Source organism: Acomys minous (genome assembly GCF_964271855.1).
Source record: "Acomys minous genome assembly, chromosome: 14".
In the NCBI taxonomy this organism is placed as follows: domain Eukaryota; kingdom Metazoa; phylum Chordata; class Mammalia; order Rodentia; family Muridae; genus Acomys; species Acomys minous.
The window spans coordinates 70,303,741-70,320,671 of NC_140496.1; the positions used below are offsets into that span (position 1 = coordinate 70,303,741).

A 16,931-nucleotide genomic window follows, 5' to 3' on the forward strand; every position below is an offset into this window, starting at 1 on the left:
TCTACACTGAAAAACCTCCATATCCACTCTCAATCTATAATTTTTAGTCCGATCATTGAAGAAATTGAACAGATGGAAAGCAGGAGGACCTGGGGGAAATAAAGGAAATTACTTAGTGATCATTAGTTCCTTATTCAATCTTCCTTTACATATGTTTTTCTATGACATTTGAGTCTAATCTTTTCCTGTAGCTAATCCTACAGTTTAAAAAAAATGACATTATGTTTAAACTTTCATGTTTGTGATTTAAATCCTTCCACAAGAATGAAACTGCTCTGACTGTTGACCTTCATGTTTGCAAATGTTATTTTTCTTTAGCTGATGCATGATCCTAAAATGCGTGAGGATTTAAGTGTTCTTAGAATGAGGCACTTCTGAAATATTCCCATAGATAACGATGCAAATAGTGTTTGATATGTTAAAGGAACTTTAAGGAGCAATTAAAAATAACAAACAATCTCTAGCATTTCTACTCATAATAAGGATTTTATTTATCAGCTTTTTTTTTTTTTTGAGACTTGGTTTCATTACATAGCTCTGGATAGACTAGAACTCATTATGCAGACCAGGCTGGCATCAAACTCTGAGAGGTCCATTAGCCACTTCTTCCTGTGTGATGGATTTTGAATCATTCACGACTATGGCTGGCTACTCACAAGCATTTTAAAAAGAGATGCATTGGTTTTTTGTTTTTTTTGTTTTTTGCTTGTTTGTTTGTTTGTTTGTTTTGTCTACGTTGATGTTATTGAATAGTCTTCAACTTACTTCATTGGTGATTTATCTTAAATTATCTCAATGGGTATTTTTAATTGGAATTAGTGTTAAATTTCATCATTGTGTTTTAAACAGAAAAGTAATATAGAATTACAACTTAGGAGTCCAAAAATAGTTCTTGCTTTTGCATATAGCTCCTCCTCTATGTTGCTTTTAAAGTAGTTCATATCTAATTACAGATTTCTATTCATAGGGTCCTCCTGGGGCTTCGGGTGCAGAAGGAAGGCAAGGCGAAAAAGGTGCTAAGGTAAAACATAGGGAAGAGATGTGTTACACAGTTTCATGTTTGCATTGAAAGTCATCTATTTCAACACATTAAATATTATTTGAGCCTCATTATTACTAATGTGCACATGTGTTTCATTTTCAAACAGGGAGAAGCTGGGACAGAAGGACCTCCTGGGAAAACTGGCCCCGTCGGACCTCAGGGTCCTTCTGGAAAGCCTGGTCCAGAAGGTCTTCGAGGCATCCCTGGTCCTGTGGTGAGCATCTCTCCTAAGATGGACAGCTATAAATATAACTTTAAATTTTAAAATGTATGGATTATAATGCTCCTTCAGGTTGTTGTTTCATAACTTCTAATACGTTTTATAGGAATCCAGTATTACTAATAATGTTATTAGGTAACTTAGTTAAATAACTTAATAATACATTTAAAGTAATTCTGTCATTTTATTTTATAAATTTGAGTGAAAATTCTAATTTCTTTAATGCAGAAAAGACATCTATGTTCTTATGTGACAGTGAATGGTTTCAGGCATATATCTCTGCATATGATATAGATGTGCATGCATTTATCAAAATATATGTTCATGTATACATGAGTATATATACATATACAAGTACAGAGAATTTAAAAATGTACCATATTAATATGGTTTAGGGTAGTACAATTAACATATAACATTTTTTTCTTTCTGTATGTCCAAATTTAAAAGAAATAGGTATTGTCTTCTTTATAAAAAAATTCATTTTCTTTTATGTAGGGAGAGCAAGGACTCCCTGGTGCTGCTGGCCAAGATGGGCCCCCTGGTCCTCTGGTGAGTAGCATTTTTCATTATTGATGAGAATTTCTAAAATAAAATTGTTTGTGAGCTGGAATTTGTGAGTGTTTATCTTATAAAGTAGTTTGTACATTTCAAAAAAAAACTATTACACATTCAAGGAGAAAATAATCTTGAAGATAACCTATAAAGTATGCCAATTGGCCCAGAGAATATTCCTTTTCAGACACTTTAGAAGGAAAATATCTTTTCCACTCAGAAGAAAATGCTATTAAGGATGCAGCTACTCATTTTGTCAGTGCAGACAGTTACCAAAATGCATGTGATTGAACTTTGATTCCTAATTCTTCATTTAAAAAATGTTGGCACATAAAGTTGGTAGCTGCCTGAATAGATGACTCTCTTTATGAAATAAATAGGATATTATTCTGCCCTCTTAATCAAAACAAAACAAAAATCATGTGTTTGTTTTCTGTTATGTTGAAGTTGGACACTACAATGAGTTCCCCATACAAACAGCATGCTTGATTGATGCAATGACGCGTTAGCTTTGCCAATATCTTAAGGTCCGCTGTTGCTCTTGCTAAAATATGGCGTGAGGAGAGAATGAAAACATGTCCTTTAAAGCCATTGTTCACCAACTCACTTTGCTTTACAAATTGATTTAATTGGTAGGGGTTTGTAAACATTGATTTTACTTTGCTGTGTCTAAGGATTAGACTCAAAGCAGTTATAGAGCATGATAGAGTTTACTTTAAATAACCAAATCCCTTTTTTAATGTAATTTGAACTTTGTTCACAATCCTGTTATCCTAAGCATAGATTTTGAAAGGAAGGGCAGCCCAGAACACACCAGGACCAAGTTCTCAGCACGGAAGAGATTTATTTTCCCCAAGGGACAATGACAGGATATAGAGGATGAGCATAAGAGAAATGGGGCAAGGGAAAGGGGGCAGGGGTATTTGCCCTAGGGGGGCAAAGGATTGCCTCCAGATGGAAAGGAGACAGACTGGCCTATAGGTAAATGGCCTTTATACAAGCAAAGGAAGAAACCCTGTATTTAGGAGGAGGTATTTAATTTTGATTGGACATGTTAATTACGGTAGCCAAAAGGAGGCTTTTGATTGCTGGATTTTAATAGTTCGATAGCTGGACCTTCATAGGCAGCTTCGGTAAAGGAAGTAACCAAATAAGGGAATAGACCTTGGTGGCTAGCTTTATGAATGTAATTTAACTTTTAAAAAGATAGAGGGAAGGGGAGGAAGCGGGGAAAGGCAAATTTTCCAGGCTCAATGTTTGTCATGCTCTGGCCTGCTAGAGCTTTTCAGATTTACTTAAGATATATACATATTCAGACAGCATAGAAGCTGGAACCGTGATTCTAAGTACAGGACATACTTGGCTATTCCATTTGTAAAAGGAGGCCACAAGCTCTAACATAGCCACCATAAGTGTTAAAAATCATTTGAAACTTGCACTGGAGATGTTAGATTGCCTATTCAGTAACTGGATAAATGTTGTGAGATCCTTAGTTGACTTCCAGCAGGAGATTACTAGTTATCTACTGTATGCATAATCTTATTATCATAGAAATTGAGCTGTGGGTGAAGCAGGGTCAGTTCCAGATCTGCACAACTACTTGGTTAACTCATCACTGCAGATTCAGAATCTGATAGCAAAACGCTTTCCCTAAGTATCACCCTAAAATTTACTAGGGTTCTATTTTTTTCTTGTTATGTTAGATTTTTCTAATAAATATTCTGACCTTTCAGCAGATGAAGTAGAAGCACCTTCATCTACTTAGAGATTTCCTTTAGCTAATGTTAAAAATAAAACCATCAGACACACACCAGCTGATTAAAGTCTGCCAAATGTGTATTTCTAAGGCTTAAGCAAATGTGAGTTTACAGTATAAGGAGGCTGAACAACTAACGTTCCATTTTGGAAAATTGCAATGGTAAGCATCAGCGTGGGCCAACATGGACCTACCCATTCCCTAAATGCTGGTTTCACCAGGGAATACTGTGATGTAAATCTATTATTTATAGCATTTTCACTGAATCTGATATCTGGAAAATGCTGCCTAGTCATACCTAGGACATGAGGAGAGGTAGAGAAGGCATCTGCAGAGTGTCATATAATGAGCTTTCCTACGTAGCTAAGAAAGGTTTATTTTAGGAGTAACATGTCTTAGTCAGAGTGAGAGGTGGCTTATGAGTACAGGTTAAATTCACCCACTTGCAAACCAAACACATTGTTCAAAGAAACTAGCCATTCCACAGGCTTGAGTGATGACATTATTAACCCTGTCCCTTTGCCAAGTCTATTTTTAAAGAGAAAATAGTAAAGGCATCTGACTCTATCATAAAAGGTGATATTCTGACCATGTCCCCTTGATGGGGAGGCCTGGTGGCACTCAGAGGAAGGATAGCAGGTTACCAAGAAGAGACTTGATACCCTATGAGCATATACAGGGGGAGGAGGTCCCCCTTAGTCACAGCCATAGGGGAGGGGAGTAGGGGGGAAGCAGGAGGGTGGATACAAGGGATGGGCTAACAATTAAGATGTAATATGAATAAATTAATAAATAAAAAATGTAAGAAAAAGTTTAATTAAAGATATTTCAGATAACTTCTTCTTAATGTATTCTTATGTTTATAAGATGAGTTCTTTGTAAAGCACTCACACAACTAATGAATAGCAGCACGGCTGAAAAAAGAATTGCCAAATGCAAGAAAAAAGTATAAATATTTCTAAAGAATCAGTTTGTATTTTTAGTGAGTGTAACTGCATGGTAGCTAAATCCAGATATTTGTCTAACAAATACTTTGGATCAGAAGTTGCTGACAAGGCAAGGGGATCATACTTAGAGCAGCTGGGACATAACTCGTTGGGTCTGTGGCATAGGCAAACAGAAGATGTCACTCCCAGGTCACCTGTGTGTTTGTGTCCCTGATTTTGAAGCATGATCCAGTTTCAAAGAAAGGAAAGAGGCTTAACGGAGGATACGTAGAAAGTGAGACTAAACTATTTGAAGATTCAGATTAAGTTCTCATTGGACTTAAAAATTAATCTACTTGAAATTTATATGAATGATTATTTATAATGTATTTCCTCATATTTACAAATCCATTCACACTCACGTCCAAGACTATTCAGGACTTTATTTTTCTACTGTAAGTTGCCCAGAACTGTTTGACAACAGAATCTAACATTCCCATTATTTTCTAAAAATGTTTTTAACTTTATTTTGAAATAGATCTTTTTTTATGTAGTACAGGTTGGCCTTGATTTTACTATGAAGCTCAATTAGGTTTGAGACTTGCCTCAGACCCCAAGTACTGGATTTCAGAAGTGACCCATCATGCATCATGCTCAGCTATAAAAATATATTTTTGTGATAATATATTAACAAAACACACACACACACATACACACAAACATTACTCCACAGAATTTAGGAAAAAATATGAAGCACATATGAATCTAACAAGAAACTAAGACATCGATAAAACTATGTTGTTTTGTGAGGAAAACTACTACTCATTTCTTAAGAATTCAACACATTTTCATGGGCATATCTCAAAAGATAAAGAATGTTGAATAAGTTCATATGTCCACTATAAGATCATGGTTATAATTTTCAAATAAGTTAAAACACACATATCTAATATTTGTAAGCATAATCATTGTTGTATAGTTATAACCTTTTTATTTAATATTTTTATTCTAACCTACTCATTTCAATGATGCTGAAAATTACTGTTTTTGTCTATTTTAATATATAAAATACTTTATTTTCAGAAAATAATAAATATTTGACAGCATCCACTTTTAAAATTACAAACCTAAATCAAAGTGAGCTGGGTCACTCAATTATAGTTTGAATTGCTGTAACAGGGTTGTAATATGTGATATTCTATAGTAATTAAATAGGTTTAATTGTTAAGATATCTTCTTTTATAAAAAACAATTCAGCAGTACTTCTTAATTTTATTTTCTAGGTCAAACTTGGGGTGTACAGTTTTCTTAAAACCCAGTGCTATGCAGTTGTCAGTTGCAGGTCAAGGCAGATATTTCACAGGTCACAGCAGTGTAGGGATGAGTGTCTGCTTCTGTATTTTCAACACTTATGAATGCGTGGTTCCTGTTTTCTTTTTTCGTTATTGCTTATGAATTATGTATTTCCCTAAGGATTTTCCATTTACAGTATCCTGAAGAGAAAATACCAAACATGAACACTTGAAATCATATTTTCATATTAGAGAGTTGAAGTTTTCAATATATTCCATCCAAACCCAGAGAGATTAAAACTGTCTTCACTGTCATGGCATTACTAATTTCTGTTTTCAGTCCATAAAACATAAGACTAATTTGAGTTAACAGCATCATCCCCAGTACAGTTTGTAATTTTTTAGCATCTTATTAACTTAGAAGAATACTGTCTCTTACCTAAACTCCTTCATGAACAGTATTTATAGAAACAAACCTTAAAAATAGAATTGATGCTCAAACAGTGTCGAGTACATTTCTTCTAAGTTCTTGAGTAGCTAGAGTTGCTGGCCTTTCCCATTGTTGTCATTTTATCTTTTACAATATAAGGGGGTAAAAATGTTGATAAGTACCACCTCATCAACAGCATAAAGATGATGATAACCTTTGCATTGCCCTTTATTATTTATTCCAGCAGATTTTATGCTAGAATCCCCTTTCATTATGTTAATATTGACATATTTTTACCTCTAAATACTGTGAAGGGACTCAAGGCTGGAAGGTGTTTCACATGTGTGACTTTAACAGTGATTGGGATGTGGATGTCTGGTCAGTGTGTATGTCACTTCTTTCTCTCATAGAAGAATTTCTGTAAACTGTCTCATGTGCCTGATAGACTAAATATAAAATGGAAACAATAAATGTGGTCCCTTCTCATGTTTTCAATATATTGGAAATGTACTCTTTTTTGACTGGCATATGTTAGATTCAACTAGGATTCCTAATGATTTCTGCTTCTTGTACAAGTGTATGTTTACCTGTTGTATGTATGTAGGTAGGTAGGTAGGTAGGTAGGTAGGTAGGTAGGTAGGTATGTAGTTTGTAGGTATGTAGGCAGGTAGGTATTCATGTGTGCATGCATGTATGTATTCTTCTCTCTTATAATACATTCAATAGAATTGAAAGTACTGGCACACATCTTTAATCCCAGCATTCAAGGAGGCAGAGGTAGGTGCATCACTTCAAGTTCAAGGCCAGCCTGATCTGTAAAAGTAGTCCAGGACAGCCAGGGTTACACAATGAAACCCTGTCTCAAACACAACAAACCAACCAAACAAAACAACACATCCAACTTCTGTTTTCCCTTCCAACACTCTTCCCCTCCACCCCCCACCCCTGCACCTTCCTTTTCCCACAGATCCACTTTTCTGTCATTTCCTTCAGAGAAGAACAAGCCCCCCAGGGATATCAACTAAACATGACACAACAAGTCACAAAACGCCTTAGGCACAAACCGTTGTTTCAACGCTGGATGAGGAAATTCAGTAGGATGAACGGCTCTCAAGAGCAGACAAAAGAGTACAATTATTTTTTTTATTAGAACTATTTATTCATGCTTTCATGCATCTAATGATGAGTGTGCATCTATGCAAAACATCCTATAAGGTCAATATATTTTTATTTGATTGTTTCTCTTAACCAGTTATATTACTTTCTTAAACATGTGCTACTGGAGGTTCATGTATAGCCATTTTAAAAGTATGCAATTAGAAAAATTATTTTTCTCTTCTGTGGTGTTAGGGATAAAAGCATGGCCTTTAATGCATGTTAATGTGCATGTAGGGCAAATGCTGTACAACAAAGCTACATTTCCAGTGCTACTTCCCTTTTTCTCCTGTCTTTTTTTTTTTTTTTTATTGCTGTAGTTTTGTGACAGAGCCTCCTCTGCACAGGAAAGCCTCAAACTTGCTATGTTGCAGGAAATGAACATGAACTTCTGATTCTCATGACTCTAGCACCCAGCTGCCCTAAGTGAATATTTATAGGGTATTTCTGCATACAGCAAAAGGAAAGACATGCCACCAACACTAACTTAGTTATTAGTATTGATGTTAAAGTAAATATATCCGGCTTATATTTAATGTGCATCATCTTCCTGGACTACATCGCATGTAACTGAATTTGGAACCTGATAACACAGAGATGTTTTTCTTTCTGTTTGGTTTTTATTGTTGCTATTATTGTCTGATACAGGGTCTCACTTTGTAACCCTGGCTGGTGTTGAAATTGTTATGGCAACCAGACTGGCCTGAAATTCACAGAAATTCCTCTGCTTCTGCCTCCAGAGTTCTAATATTAAAAGTGTGTATCACCATGCCCAGCAAATTGCCCTTCTCTCTCTCTCTCTCTCTCTCTCTCTCTCTCTCTCTCTCTCTCTCTCTCTCTCTCTCTCTCTCCTTCTCTCTCTCTCTCTCTCTGTCCCCCCACTTTTCCTTCTCTTGTAATAATATTTTAACTATAATTAAATTATTCCTTCCTTAAACCTTAGCCTGCATGAGAACTTTTCAGTTTCTGGCTGTCCTTACCTCAATATCTGATGCAATTTGGATATTTTCATGATTAAACTATAAGACTAATATTTATTTGTTTTCATGAGGCCATGATTTTCCTGAAATATTTACTTAAATAAATAAGTTTTATAGTTTTATTCTGTGAAATGTTAAATTATGGTAATAGATATATTAACATGGATTTCCATTTATGACACCTGGATACAAAACTCAATTTATAATGTATTACTAAAATGTACTTTATGGAGAATAATTAAGAAAAGGCTATTTGAGCTCTCCTTATTACTTAGCCTCTTTGTATTCAGTATCCACTGATAAGTGAGTACATACTTAATGTTTGTCTATTTTGGGTCTGGCTTACCTTAATCAGGATGATTTTTTGTTGTTGTTTCATCCATTCCCTGGAAATTTCATGTTGTCATTTTTTTCAACACCTGAGCAATACTTAATATGAGAAGAGGTATTTAGTATTGTTGCAGCTTCATATACCTTTTTGGTGGATATCCCTGGGAGGCATACCCTTTCTGAGGGGAACTGGTGGTAAGCAACTCTGGGGGAGAGTGGAGATAGTGGAAAGGAAGGAGAGTGAGGAGAGGAGAGAGAGAGAGAAATGTGTTGCAGGTATAATATGTGACAAGAATAAAGAAAGGAAAGGAAAAACTGACTCTATATCCATTGCTAAAACAGTTTCAAAAGTTAAAGAATTTTTGTGCAGGTCTCCAATAAACAACCAGGAATGAATTCCAGTTACTTAACGAGGGAAGAAAACCTTATATTGTTATTTGTTATTCAGTTGAAGAAGAAAATAATGATGGGTGATGTCTATAGACTTTAAGTCAAGTCGTTTTATTTTTCAGTTCGGCATCTAAGATTATGGCTGCTTCTTTGTTAATACAAGTATATTATGTTAAATTGATCATTTCCAAAACTCTGGAAGTACCTATGGCTTAGGAAAAATCTATTGCTAACCTGAAGCATGTCGATCCTTTTGACTTTGTCATCTAGAAACTTGACTGAAACTTTGGTCCTGTGATCATCCAATCAAATGTGTCCACTTGATTTTTCTTAGTTAGCAAGCATTATAATCACAACAAAACCTTTAATGCAAAAGAAAAAATAGTCAAGTATCGTGTATTCTAAAATATAGAGCTACAGTCAAAGCACTGTATTAAAATTTTCTGAAACCATTTCTGGCTCACATTAAGGATTTTCAATTAAGATTAAGAAGTTTAAACTTTTCTTTTTATTCTTTAATGCTGCCCATCAAATTTTATAAGGAACCTTGTTTTCACTCATTTCCTCTTTTGATGTGTAGGGGCCTTTTCCGTCTAAATTTTGGGCTCTAATTCAGTGTGTTTCCTTTGAGACACACATTCAGTGTTTTGCTGAACTGCCCTGCCATTCTCTAACACAGATTTTATTACCTTGCTGAATAACACCGTCTTCTCTTTGTTTGCTGTCATCACTAATGTGATAGTTTAATGCGATATGATAATAAGGTGTTGGGCTGTCAACCCAATCCCTGGATTTGAGTTCCAGCTCAGTTCCTATAAGTTAAACAACTATTCATAACAAGTTAAGTGGAGGCAAAACACTACTTTGTTGTAATTGCTGTGAATATTGAAAATATAGGATTAAGTTATATTGGGATCATTGAGTATCTTATATCTTTCTCTTCAGAGATCACAGTGAAATGTGTTTATATTCGAGGGAGTATAAACAAAAATTGAGATCCGAATCCAGTATTAGACATAGCCTATGTAGCTTCAGGTTCATTTCATAGAAGTCATCGCTCATTCCACATGATTAGATGTCATCCCATGTCATCACACGTTTATCTGATTTTTTTTTTTTTTTTTGGTTTTCAAGTAGTATTTGATTATTAAAAGCTTGAGATAATTTTTTAAAATTTAACCAGAAGTATTGTAACCTTTGAAATTAGGGTATATAGATGCATAATTTATAAATCTTTTCTACTTGTATCTTATTTCATATTTCTCATATATTTATTTAAATACAATTATCAGTATTGTGTTCCTTCATCAATTCCATGACATTTTAATATCATGAGTTTCTCTATAATCCCAAGAAGTGCAATAACACTAATCATTATTAACCTTGACTGAACTCAGTATTTCAACAAATAGCTCTGTAACTCAAAATGTGACTTTTTAGTCCATAGCCATTGTATTTGTTAATTTTCTCAACATTGGAACAAAATAATTCCCAGAAACAGCTTGCAGAGAGACTGGTTTATTACGCCTCCAAGGTGCATGGCAGGGAAGACATAGTGACTGAGACCAGTCTCTGATACAGGAAATTGAGACTGTGTGCTCATATGCAGAAGGCTGAACAGGAAGCAGAGAGGAGGTCCTGCCTCAGCAGCCTCCAGCCCTCCTGACCAATTGCTACAGTTCTCCTGTAGCCACCAAGCTTAGAGCCCAGCGTTCTACAGCTGCCCAGAAGATAAGCAGCACATGGAAACAGAACCAAACACATGGTCTCTTGGGGGAAACATTTCAGTCAAACCATAATGCTTATTTTCAATATATTTATTTATTTATTTATTTATTTGTGTTCAGGGACCTCCTGGCTTACCTGGTCTCAAAGGTGACCCTGGATCCAAGGGTGAGAAGGTAAAAGAATGTTACTAGGATTTTATAACCTGAATAGCAGATGTGATAACTTTCTCAAAGTCACTTAAAAGGCAAATTCAAACTATACCACTGTCATTCTGGTTATTGGAAAGATAACAATTCTCAATGTTTCAAATGTATTTAGAGAAGGAAAAGTATGCAGACAGTAGTGAAAAGTGTTTCCGTATAAGAGGTGTTCCTAATGATCCTTTTTAGACACATTATGGAGAGAGCATATGCTGATTATGCTAAACAACTACCCCAAAAATAGACTTAACAGCACAATGACCATTTTTCTGTTTTTAAACATAAAAAAGTTTTAAGGCAGAAATGTTTTCCAAGTAATAACATGTTCTCCCAGAATTATATTGGGTTTTACCACATAAAGAAAACAAGCCGTTTGTATAATGGAATGACTGAGGTTTCGGAGGGTTTTATGTCTCCAGAACTCTCCGAAGGACTAAAAGGTCCCTGAAGAATAGGAAACATTTCATATTAAACGAGATGCTTACTACAATAATGAGCTCTCTGGTTTTATGTTACCAAAACTCCATTTGGACACTTTTAAAAAGTTTATCGCAAATGAAGCACTAATGATGATTATTGTTTTCTTTTGGAAAGCTCTTTTTATTTTAAAAACACCATCTGTATTAAAGGACATAAGTAGTTAATGGACCACTTAATGAAATGAAGGTTCTATGTGCTAGTTTTCACACAGAAGTGTTATCAAAAGTCCCCCTATTTCTTTGATGTTGTGTTTCATGAACTTCATATTCAAGGATTTTCTGATTAGAATTATATGTTATAATTTTTGTCAAAGCATATAATACTAAAGTTTGTTTTTTATTTTTTTCATTTCTGTAGGGACATCCTGGTTTAATTGGATTGATTGGCCCTCCTGGAGAACAAGGGGAAAAAGGTGACAGAGGACTTCCCGGGACTCAGGGTTCTACAGGAGCCAAAGGAGACGGGGTGAGCACAGAGCAGATGGCTCTTCCACTTCATTCCCTCACCACAAATACAGTTGCATGCACACATTTTTATTTCATCGTGATCATTAGAGTACTTTAGGCCACCCTCTTTCAGATCTGCTTTAGGTCACGCAATTTTCTAGGAAAATATTTTAATTAATTAAAAATATGATATAAGTGAAATTAGTAAAATATACAATGCTGTAGATGTTTGTACAAACCATTTTAAGATCCACAACATATGCAGACCTTATCTATGTCCATGTATAGTCTTCATGCTAGAGACATAATATGAAAGCTACATGTTGCAATGAATGGAAAAGGCCTGGGTTTCTGCAAAAAAGCCTCTAATTCACACTGAAAAAAATTCTCGGATGTTGTTAATTTGCATATTGTTGCAATGTATGTAGCAAAACATGGAACTAAAATGAACTGCAAACCTTATTAAATTCGATGCTGTTTCTTCTCCTAGGGTATTCCAGGTCCTGCTGGTCCGATAGGTCCTCCTGGTCCTCCAGGATTACCAGTAAGTATAAGAGAAAGGAAAGAGAAGGTGCAGCGGCAAGTGCAACCTGTGGTCCACACTTTTACCTGTGCTTTTGCCTTTGTGTTTTCTAGGGTCCTGCTGGCCCAAAGGGTAACAAAGGGTCCTCAGTAAGTACTGTCCTTGTCTTTGTAGGAAAGCTTCAGTGACACCTGTTGAATTGCCCTCTCACTTCACGGCTTGTCCTATTTTGTTTTGTTTTTTCTAACAGGGACCCGCTGGCCAGAAGGGTGATAGTGGCATGCCTGGGCCTCCCGGACCTCCGGTAAGTGTATATTGGTAAGAAAGACAGTCTATTAGCAGGGATATGGGTGCAGGGATTAGTTTCTCTGGACTTAAATAACAAAGGAAAAAGCACAGTCTGTCCAACATACCGGTTTTGTAGGAAAATGCAACTAAGTCCTTTGGGTTATCATCCTACATGTCAATATTTATTTGTGATTGATATCACTTCTTAAGATACAGATATTTCTTAATGATATAATATAATAATCTTAAATTTTAAGATATCCATAGTTTGGTCACATGTAATGAATGAACAGAAATATATATGCCCACAGAAATATATTTATATTTTCTCATGATAAAGTAGTGATAGCAATACATAAAACAATAATAGCTAAATAAGTGTCATTTATTATCTGTTATGTTTTCTCAGAAGGTTTATATTAAAATTTAGACTTATATACAAGAAATTGCATCCTTTTTTTTTCCTGGAATTTTGTTTGTTTTTAGCTAAAGTGTCTCCAACTTTATGTGTACTGGTTTAGTCAGGCCACAGGGACTAGGACAAGCAGAGTGTTGCTGTGAATGCTGGGGATCCTAGATCAAAGTTTCACAGGCTCAGTTTCTTCTGAAAGGTGTGAGGGAAGAAACTATTTCAAACTTCTCACTTTATACATGACATCCTTTTCTTGGTCTCTCTCCCTTAACTAGACCTGTGTTTCTGTGAACTTTTTTTTTTATCATAAGAAATAACATCAGCCATACTTCACTAGGCCTTCCCCAGTGACTTCATCTTACCTAATCATATCTTTGCTCATCCTGATTATAAGAAACATTGCCTTCAGAGTTTATTGTGCTGAGGGTCAGAAATATGTACTTATACGTGAGGCAAAACTTGACCATAGATGTTACGGATTAACTCTTTCGTATGGTTCTACTCTCACACAAGGGCAAATTCAAGTTGGTGTCATTTACTTCCAGAATAATATAAAATAATGTAAGTAATGCACATTTTAAGATGACAGTGGGGGCAGTTTATTAACTCATTCAGTAAGTTATTATTGAATAAAATAGGCAGACTTTGGATAGATTAAGAGCTTTCTAACAGTGTTCTAATCACCCAGAGATTCTAATATCTAGTGTGGATATAGGCATACAAATTAAGACTAGTTAATCAATAACAGAGGAACCTATATAACATACCAGCAAAAATCCATGCTATGTTAATTTATAAATAATGTACCAAAAATATCTGATTTGTATACCTACCTCAATATCTCTAATATATTACTTTAAAAGAGCTTATAGAATATATATGTTTGTGCCTAATAATTTTTATATATTAACTATCATTAATTCAGCTCCTGATTGCTAAGCCAACTAATTTCTAAAAAGAATATAATAAGTAGTAAATAAACTCAAAGAATATGTTATTTTTTTGAAATAAGGACACGAACATCAATTCTCTTACAGGGTCCTCCTGGAGAAGTCATTCAGCCGTTACCTATTCTGTCACCCAAAAAAACAAGAAGACATACTGAAAGTGTTCAGGCCGATGCAGTGGATAATATTCTTGATTACTCAGATGGAATGGAGGAAATATTTGGTTCCCTTAATTCTCTGAAGCAAGACATTGAACATATGAAGTTTCCCATGGGTACACAGTCCAATCCGGCCCGGACATGCAAAGACCTGCAACTCAGCCATCCTGACTTCCCAGATGGTACGTCAATAATGACGGAGTGAATGCCCTGAGCTGCGCAGCCACTGAAGTACCTTGTCAGTTCATTCCTTTTTATTAAAATGATTGATATAGTCTCTAAATAAAACAAAAGCAGATTACTATTACTTTTAGCCTTGTAGATGGAAAAATCATACCATCCAAGTAGTGCTTTGTAAAGTCCTCTGAAAAATCCATGTTTCATTAAGTTTAGACAAGATTATGTTTTAATACTTATCACTAGCAGAGATATATTTGGCCATGTAAATGGGTCACAGCATAATATTATATGCACATAAACATGTATGATACTACATTTATTACTAACTTATTAACTTAATGACTAATCTTATATTAAAATAATTACATTAATATTAACTAATATGGGTATATGAATATGCTTTAGTATATTAACCTAAATAATATGTATAAGATTAAGTAGCTTAACAGCTGAGTGTTTGATCCATGGGTTTAATGACTACAATATTTAAGGATCATGATGATTTGTAGCAAACATTTAATTTGGGGACTGGAGGCCATTAAGAACACTGGCTGTTCTTGCAAAAGAACTGTATGTAGTTCCCAGCACCCAGATGGTAGCTTACAGCTGTCTGTAACTCCTCTTTCAGGGGGTTCTTGGAACTTCTGGCCTCGACAGACACAAGCATGCACACATTGCACATACATACATACCAAACAATCAAAGACATAAAATACAATTAGACTTTCAAAAAACTCATTTTCCTTTAGCGAGCACATAGTGAGAACAACTACGAAAAGCTCAGTTAATGCAAATCATATCTTTTTTTGTGCCATCAGCCTAGCAATGTCGTGAATCTTTATTCTCAGAGAAATTCACAGTTTCAGGTTTTAAAAATAGTTGGTAAAATCATATAATTAGTAATTTAGTGAGTGGTAAATCCTTTTCTACTTCTCACTTCTCCACTTTATTCTGAAGTGTGCCTGTCCCTCTTTTACTCCCAGAAAATTACTGTTATTATGATTGATTGTAAATTAATGTTATGATTTATGTATACATAACTCAGTGTGGTATGAAAGTCAAGGATGATTTACAAGTAGCACTATAAAAGGTAATCATCACAGAAATCTTATTATCTAAAACATACTCCATTAACATTAAAACACAGTAATTGGATCCTATTAAGTGGGTATCCATAGTCCTCAAGTCAGTATTTATTTCAAAAGATACATTTAATTCAGTGTCTTATAAAGACAATATTATTATTTTTGACTGGCATTATACAGGCAATGAGATAGTATGACTTAGTTTAACATATGCTAGAAAATTACTACTCTGAAGTTTAAAACCATTGTCAATCAATAGATTCCTGTTGGGTTTATATGACACTTAATATAAATGACTATGACTATGTCATGTGAGTTATACATGTCAGAACTCAATAAATGCTTTAATCATGTATAGCTGATCATCAAGTGTGAAAGATAGGGATCTGTATTGAATTTCATACCACTTATAATGCAGAAGAGCTGAAATTAAAATACTTTACAGAAATGGTGAAATCCATGTAAACTGTACTTCCCAATAACTCCTACGCATAGTGAACCACTTCATTAATACTTAGATTATTAATTAAATTAGTTTATCTTTATTTTTTATATATTTATGAGCATTATTGAGCAGTGGTTCTATATACAAGTATTCATAGTTGAATACAAAAATAATAGCCTGGAGATAATCCTCTAACTCTATAGATAGGAAATCCCAAACAGCATATATTTGTTATGAAAGTAATGCAAATGTATGTAATAACATAACGGGTGGACTCTGATCAAAATAATGTTAGTACATTGGTAGCTTTATTTCTTCTGAAATGATAAAGAAATCACCAGCTATGCTAAGAGTCAAAAGATTATCTGAGGAAAAATGTGGAAAACATTTGTAAGATTATGATGAAACAAAATGCTGATGGTTTTGTAAAATCAAAAAATTGGCTCACTGAGTGTAAGCAGTGCTGAACAACCTGAGGTGCTGTTTGTAGTAAAGTAAAAGAGCACCAAACTGTGTCAATGAAAGCTAGTTAAGGAGCTGATTGAGTATTTACAGAATAAAGGAAGATGCTAAGTTTATAGATAAAATATTCCAAATTGAGTGATAAATAAAATAGAGGCAAATTTAACATAGTATTTATGTGATGTGGAACCCTGTTAACTTTCTAATGTTTCTACTGAATTATATGTGCTTGGGTATTTTGCATATATATATATATATATATATATATATATATATATATATATATATATACACACACACACACACACACATACATATATAATGCAAATACATGTATAAATGTGTGTGTTTGTGTGTGGTGTGTATGTGTGTGTGTGTGTGTGTGTGTGTGTGTGTGTGTGAGAGAGAGAGAGAGAGAGAGAGAGAGAGAGAGAGAGAGAGAGAGAGAGAGATTCATACCTGTGCAACAAAGGATAAAAGAGTCACCCTGTGCCCTGAAAC

General features: G+C 34.7%; 1 protein-coding gene across 7 annotated transcripts in view; it reads left to right on the top strand.

The window, feature by feature from the left end:
- Positions 1–16,931, top strand: part of COL11A1 (collagen type XI alpha 1 chain) — a 188,166-nt gene that overhangs the window by 162,372 nt on the left and 8,863 nt on the right. For all 7 annotated transcript variants that reach the window (XM_084757803.1, XM_084757797.1, XM_084757800.1 and 4 more), the window contains 9 exons: positions 968–1,021; positions 1,149–1,256; positions 1,761–1,814; positions 10,924–10,977; positions 11,842–11,949; positions 12,421–12,474; positions 12,567–12,602; positions 12,704–12,757; positions 14,191–14,440. In XM_084757803.1, coding sequence (XP_084613929.1) covers positions 968–1,021; positions 1,149–1,256; positions 1,761–1,814; positions 10,924–10,977; positions 11,842–11,949; positions 12,421–12,474; positions 12,567–12,602; positions 12,704–12,757; positions 14,191–14,440 — 772 coding nt within the window. The remainder of the gene's footprint in view (positions 1–967; positions 1,022–1,148; positions 1,257–1,760; positions 1,815–10,923; positions 10,978–11,841; positions 11,950–12,420; positions 12,475–12,566; positions 12,603–12,703; positions 12,758–14,190; positions 14,441–16,931) is intronic.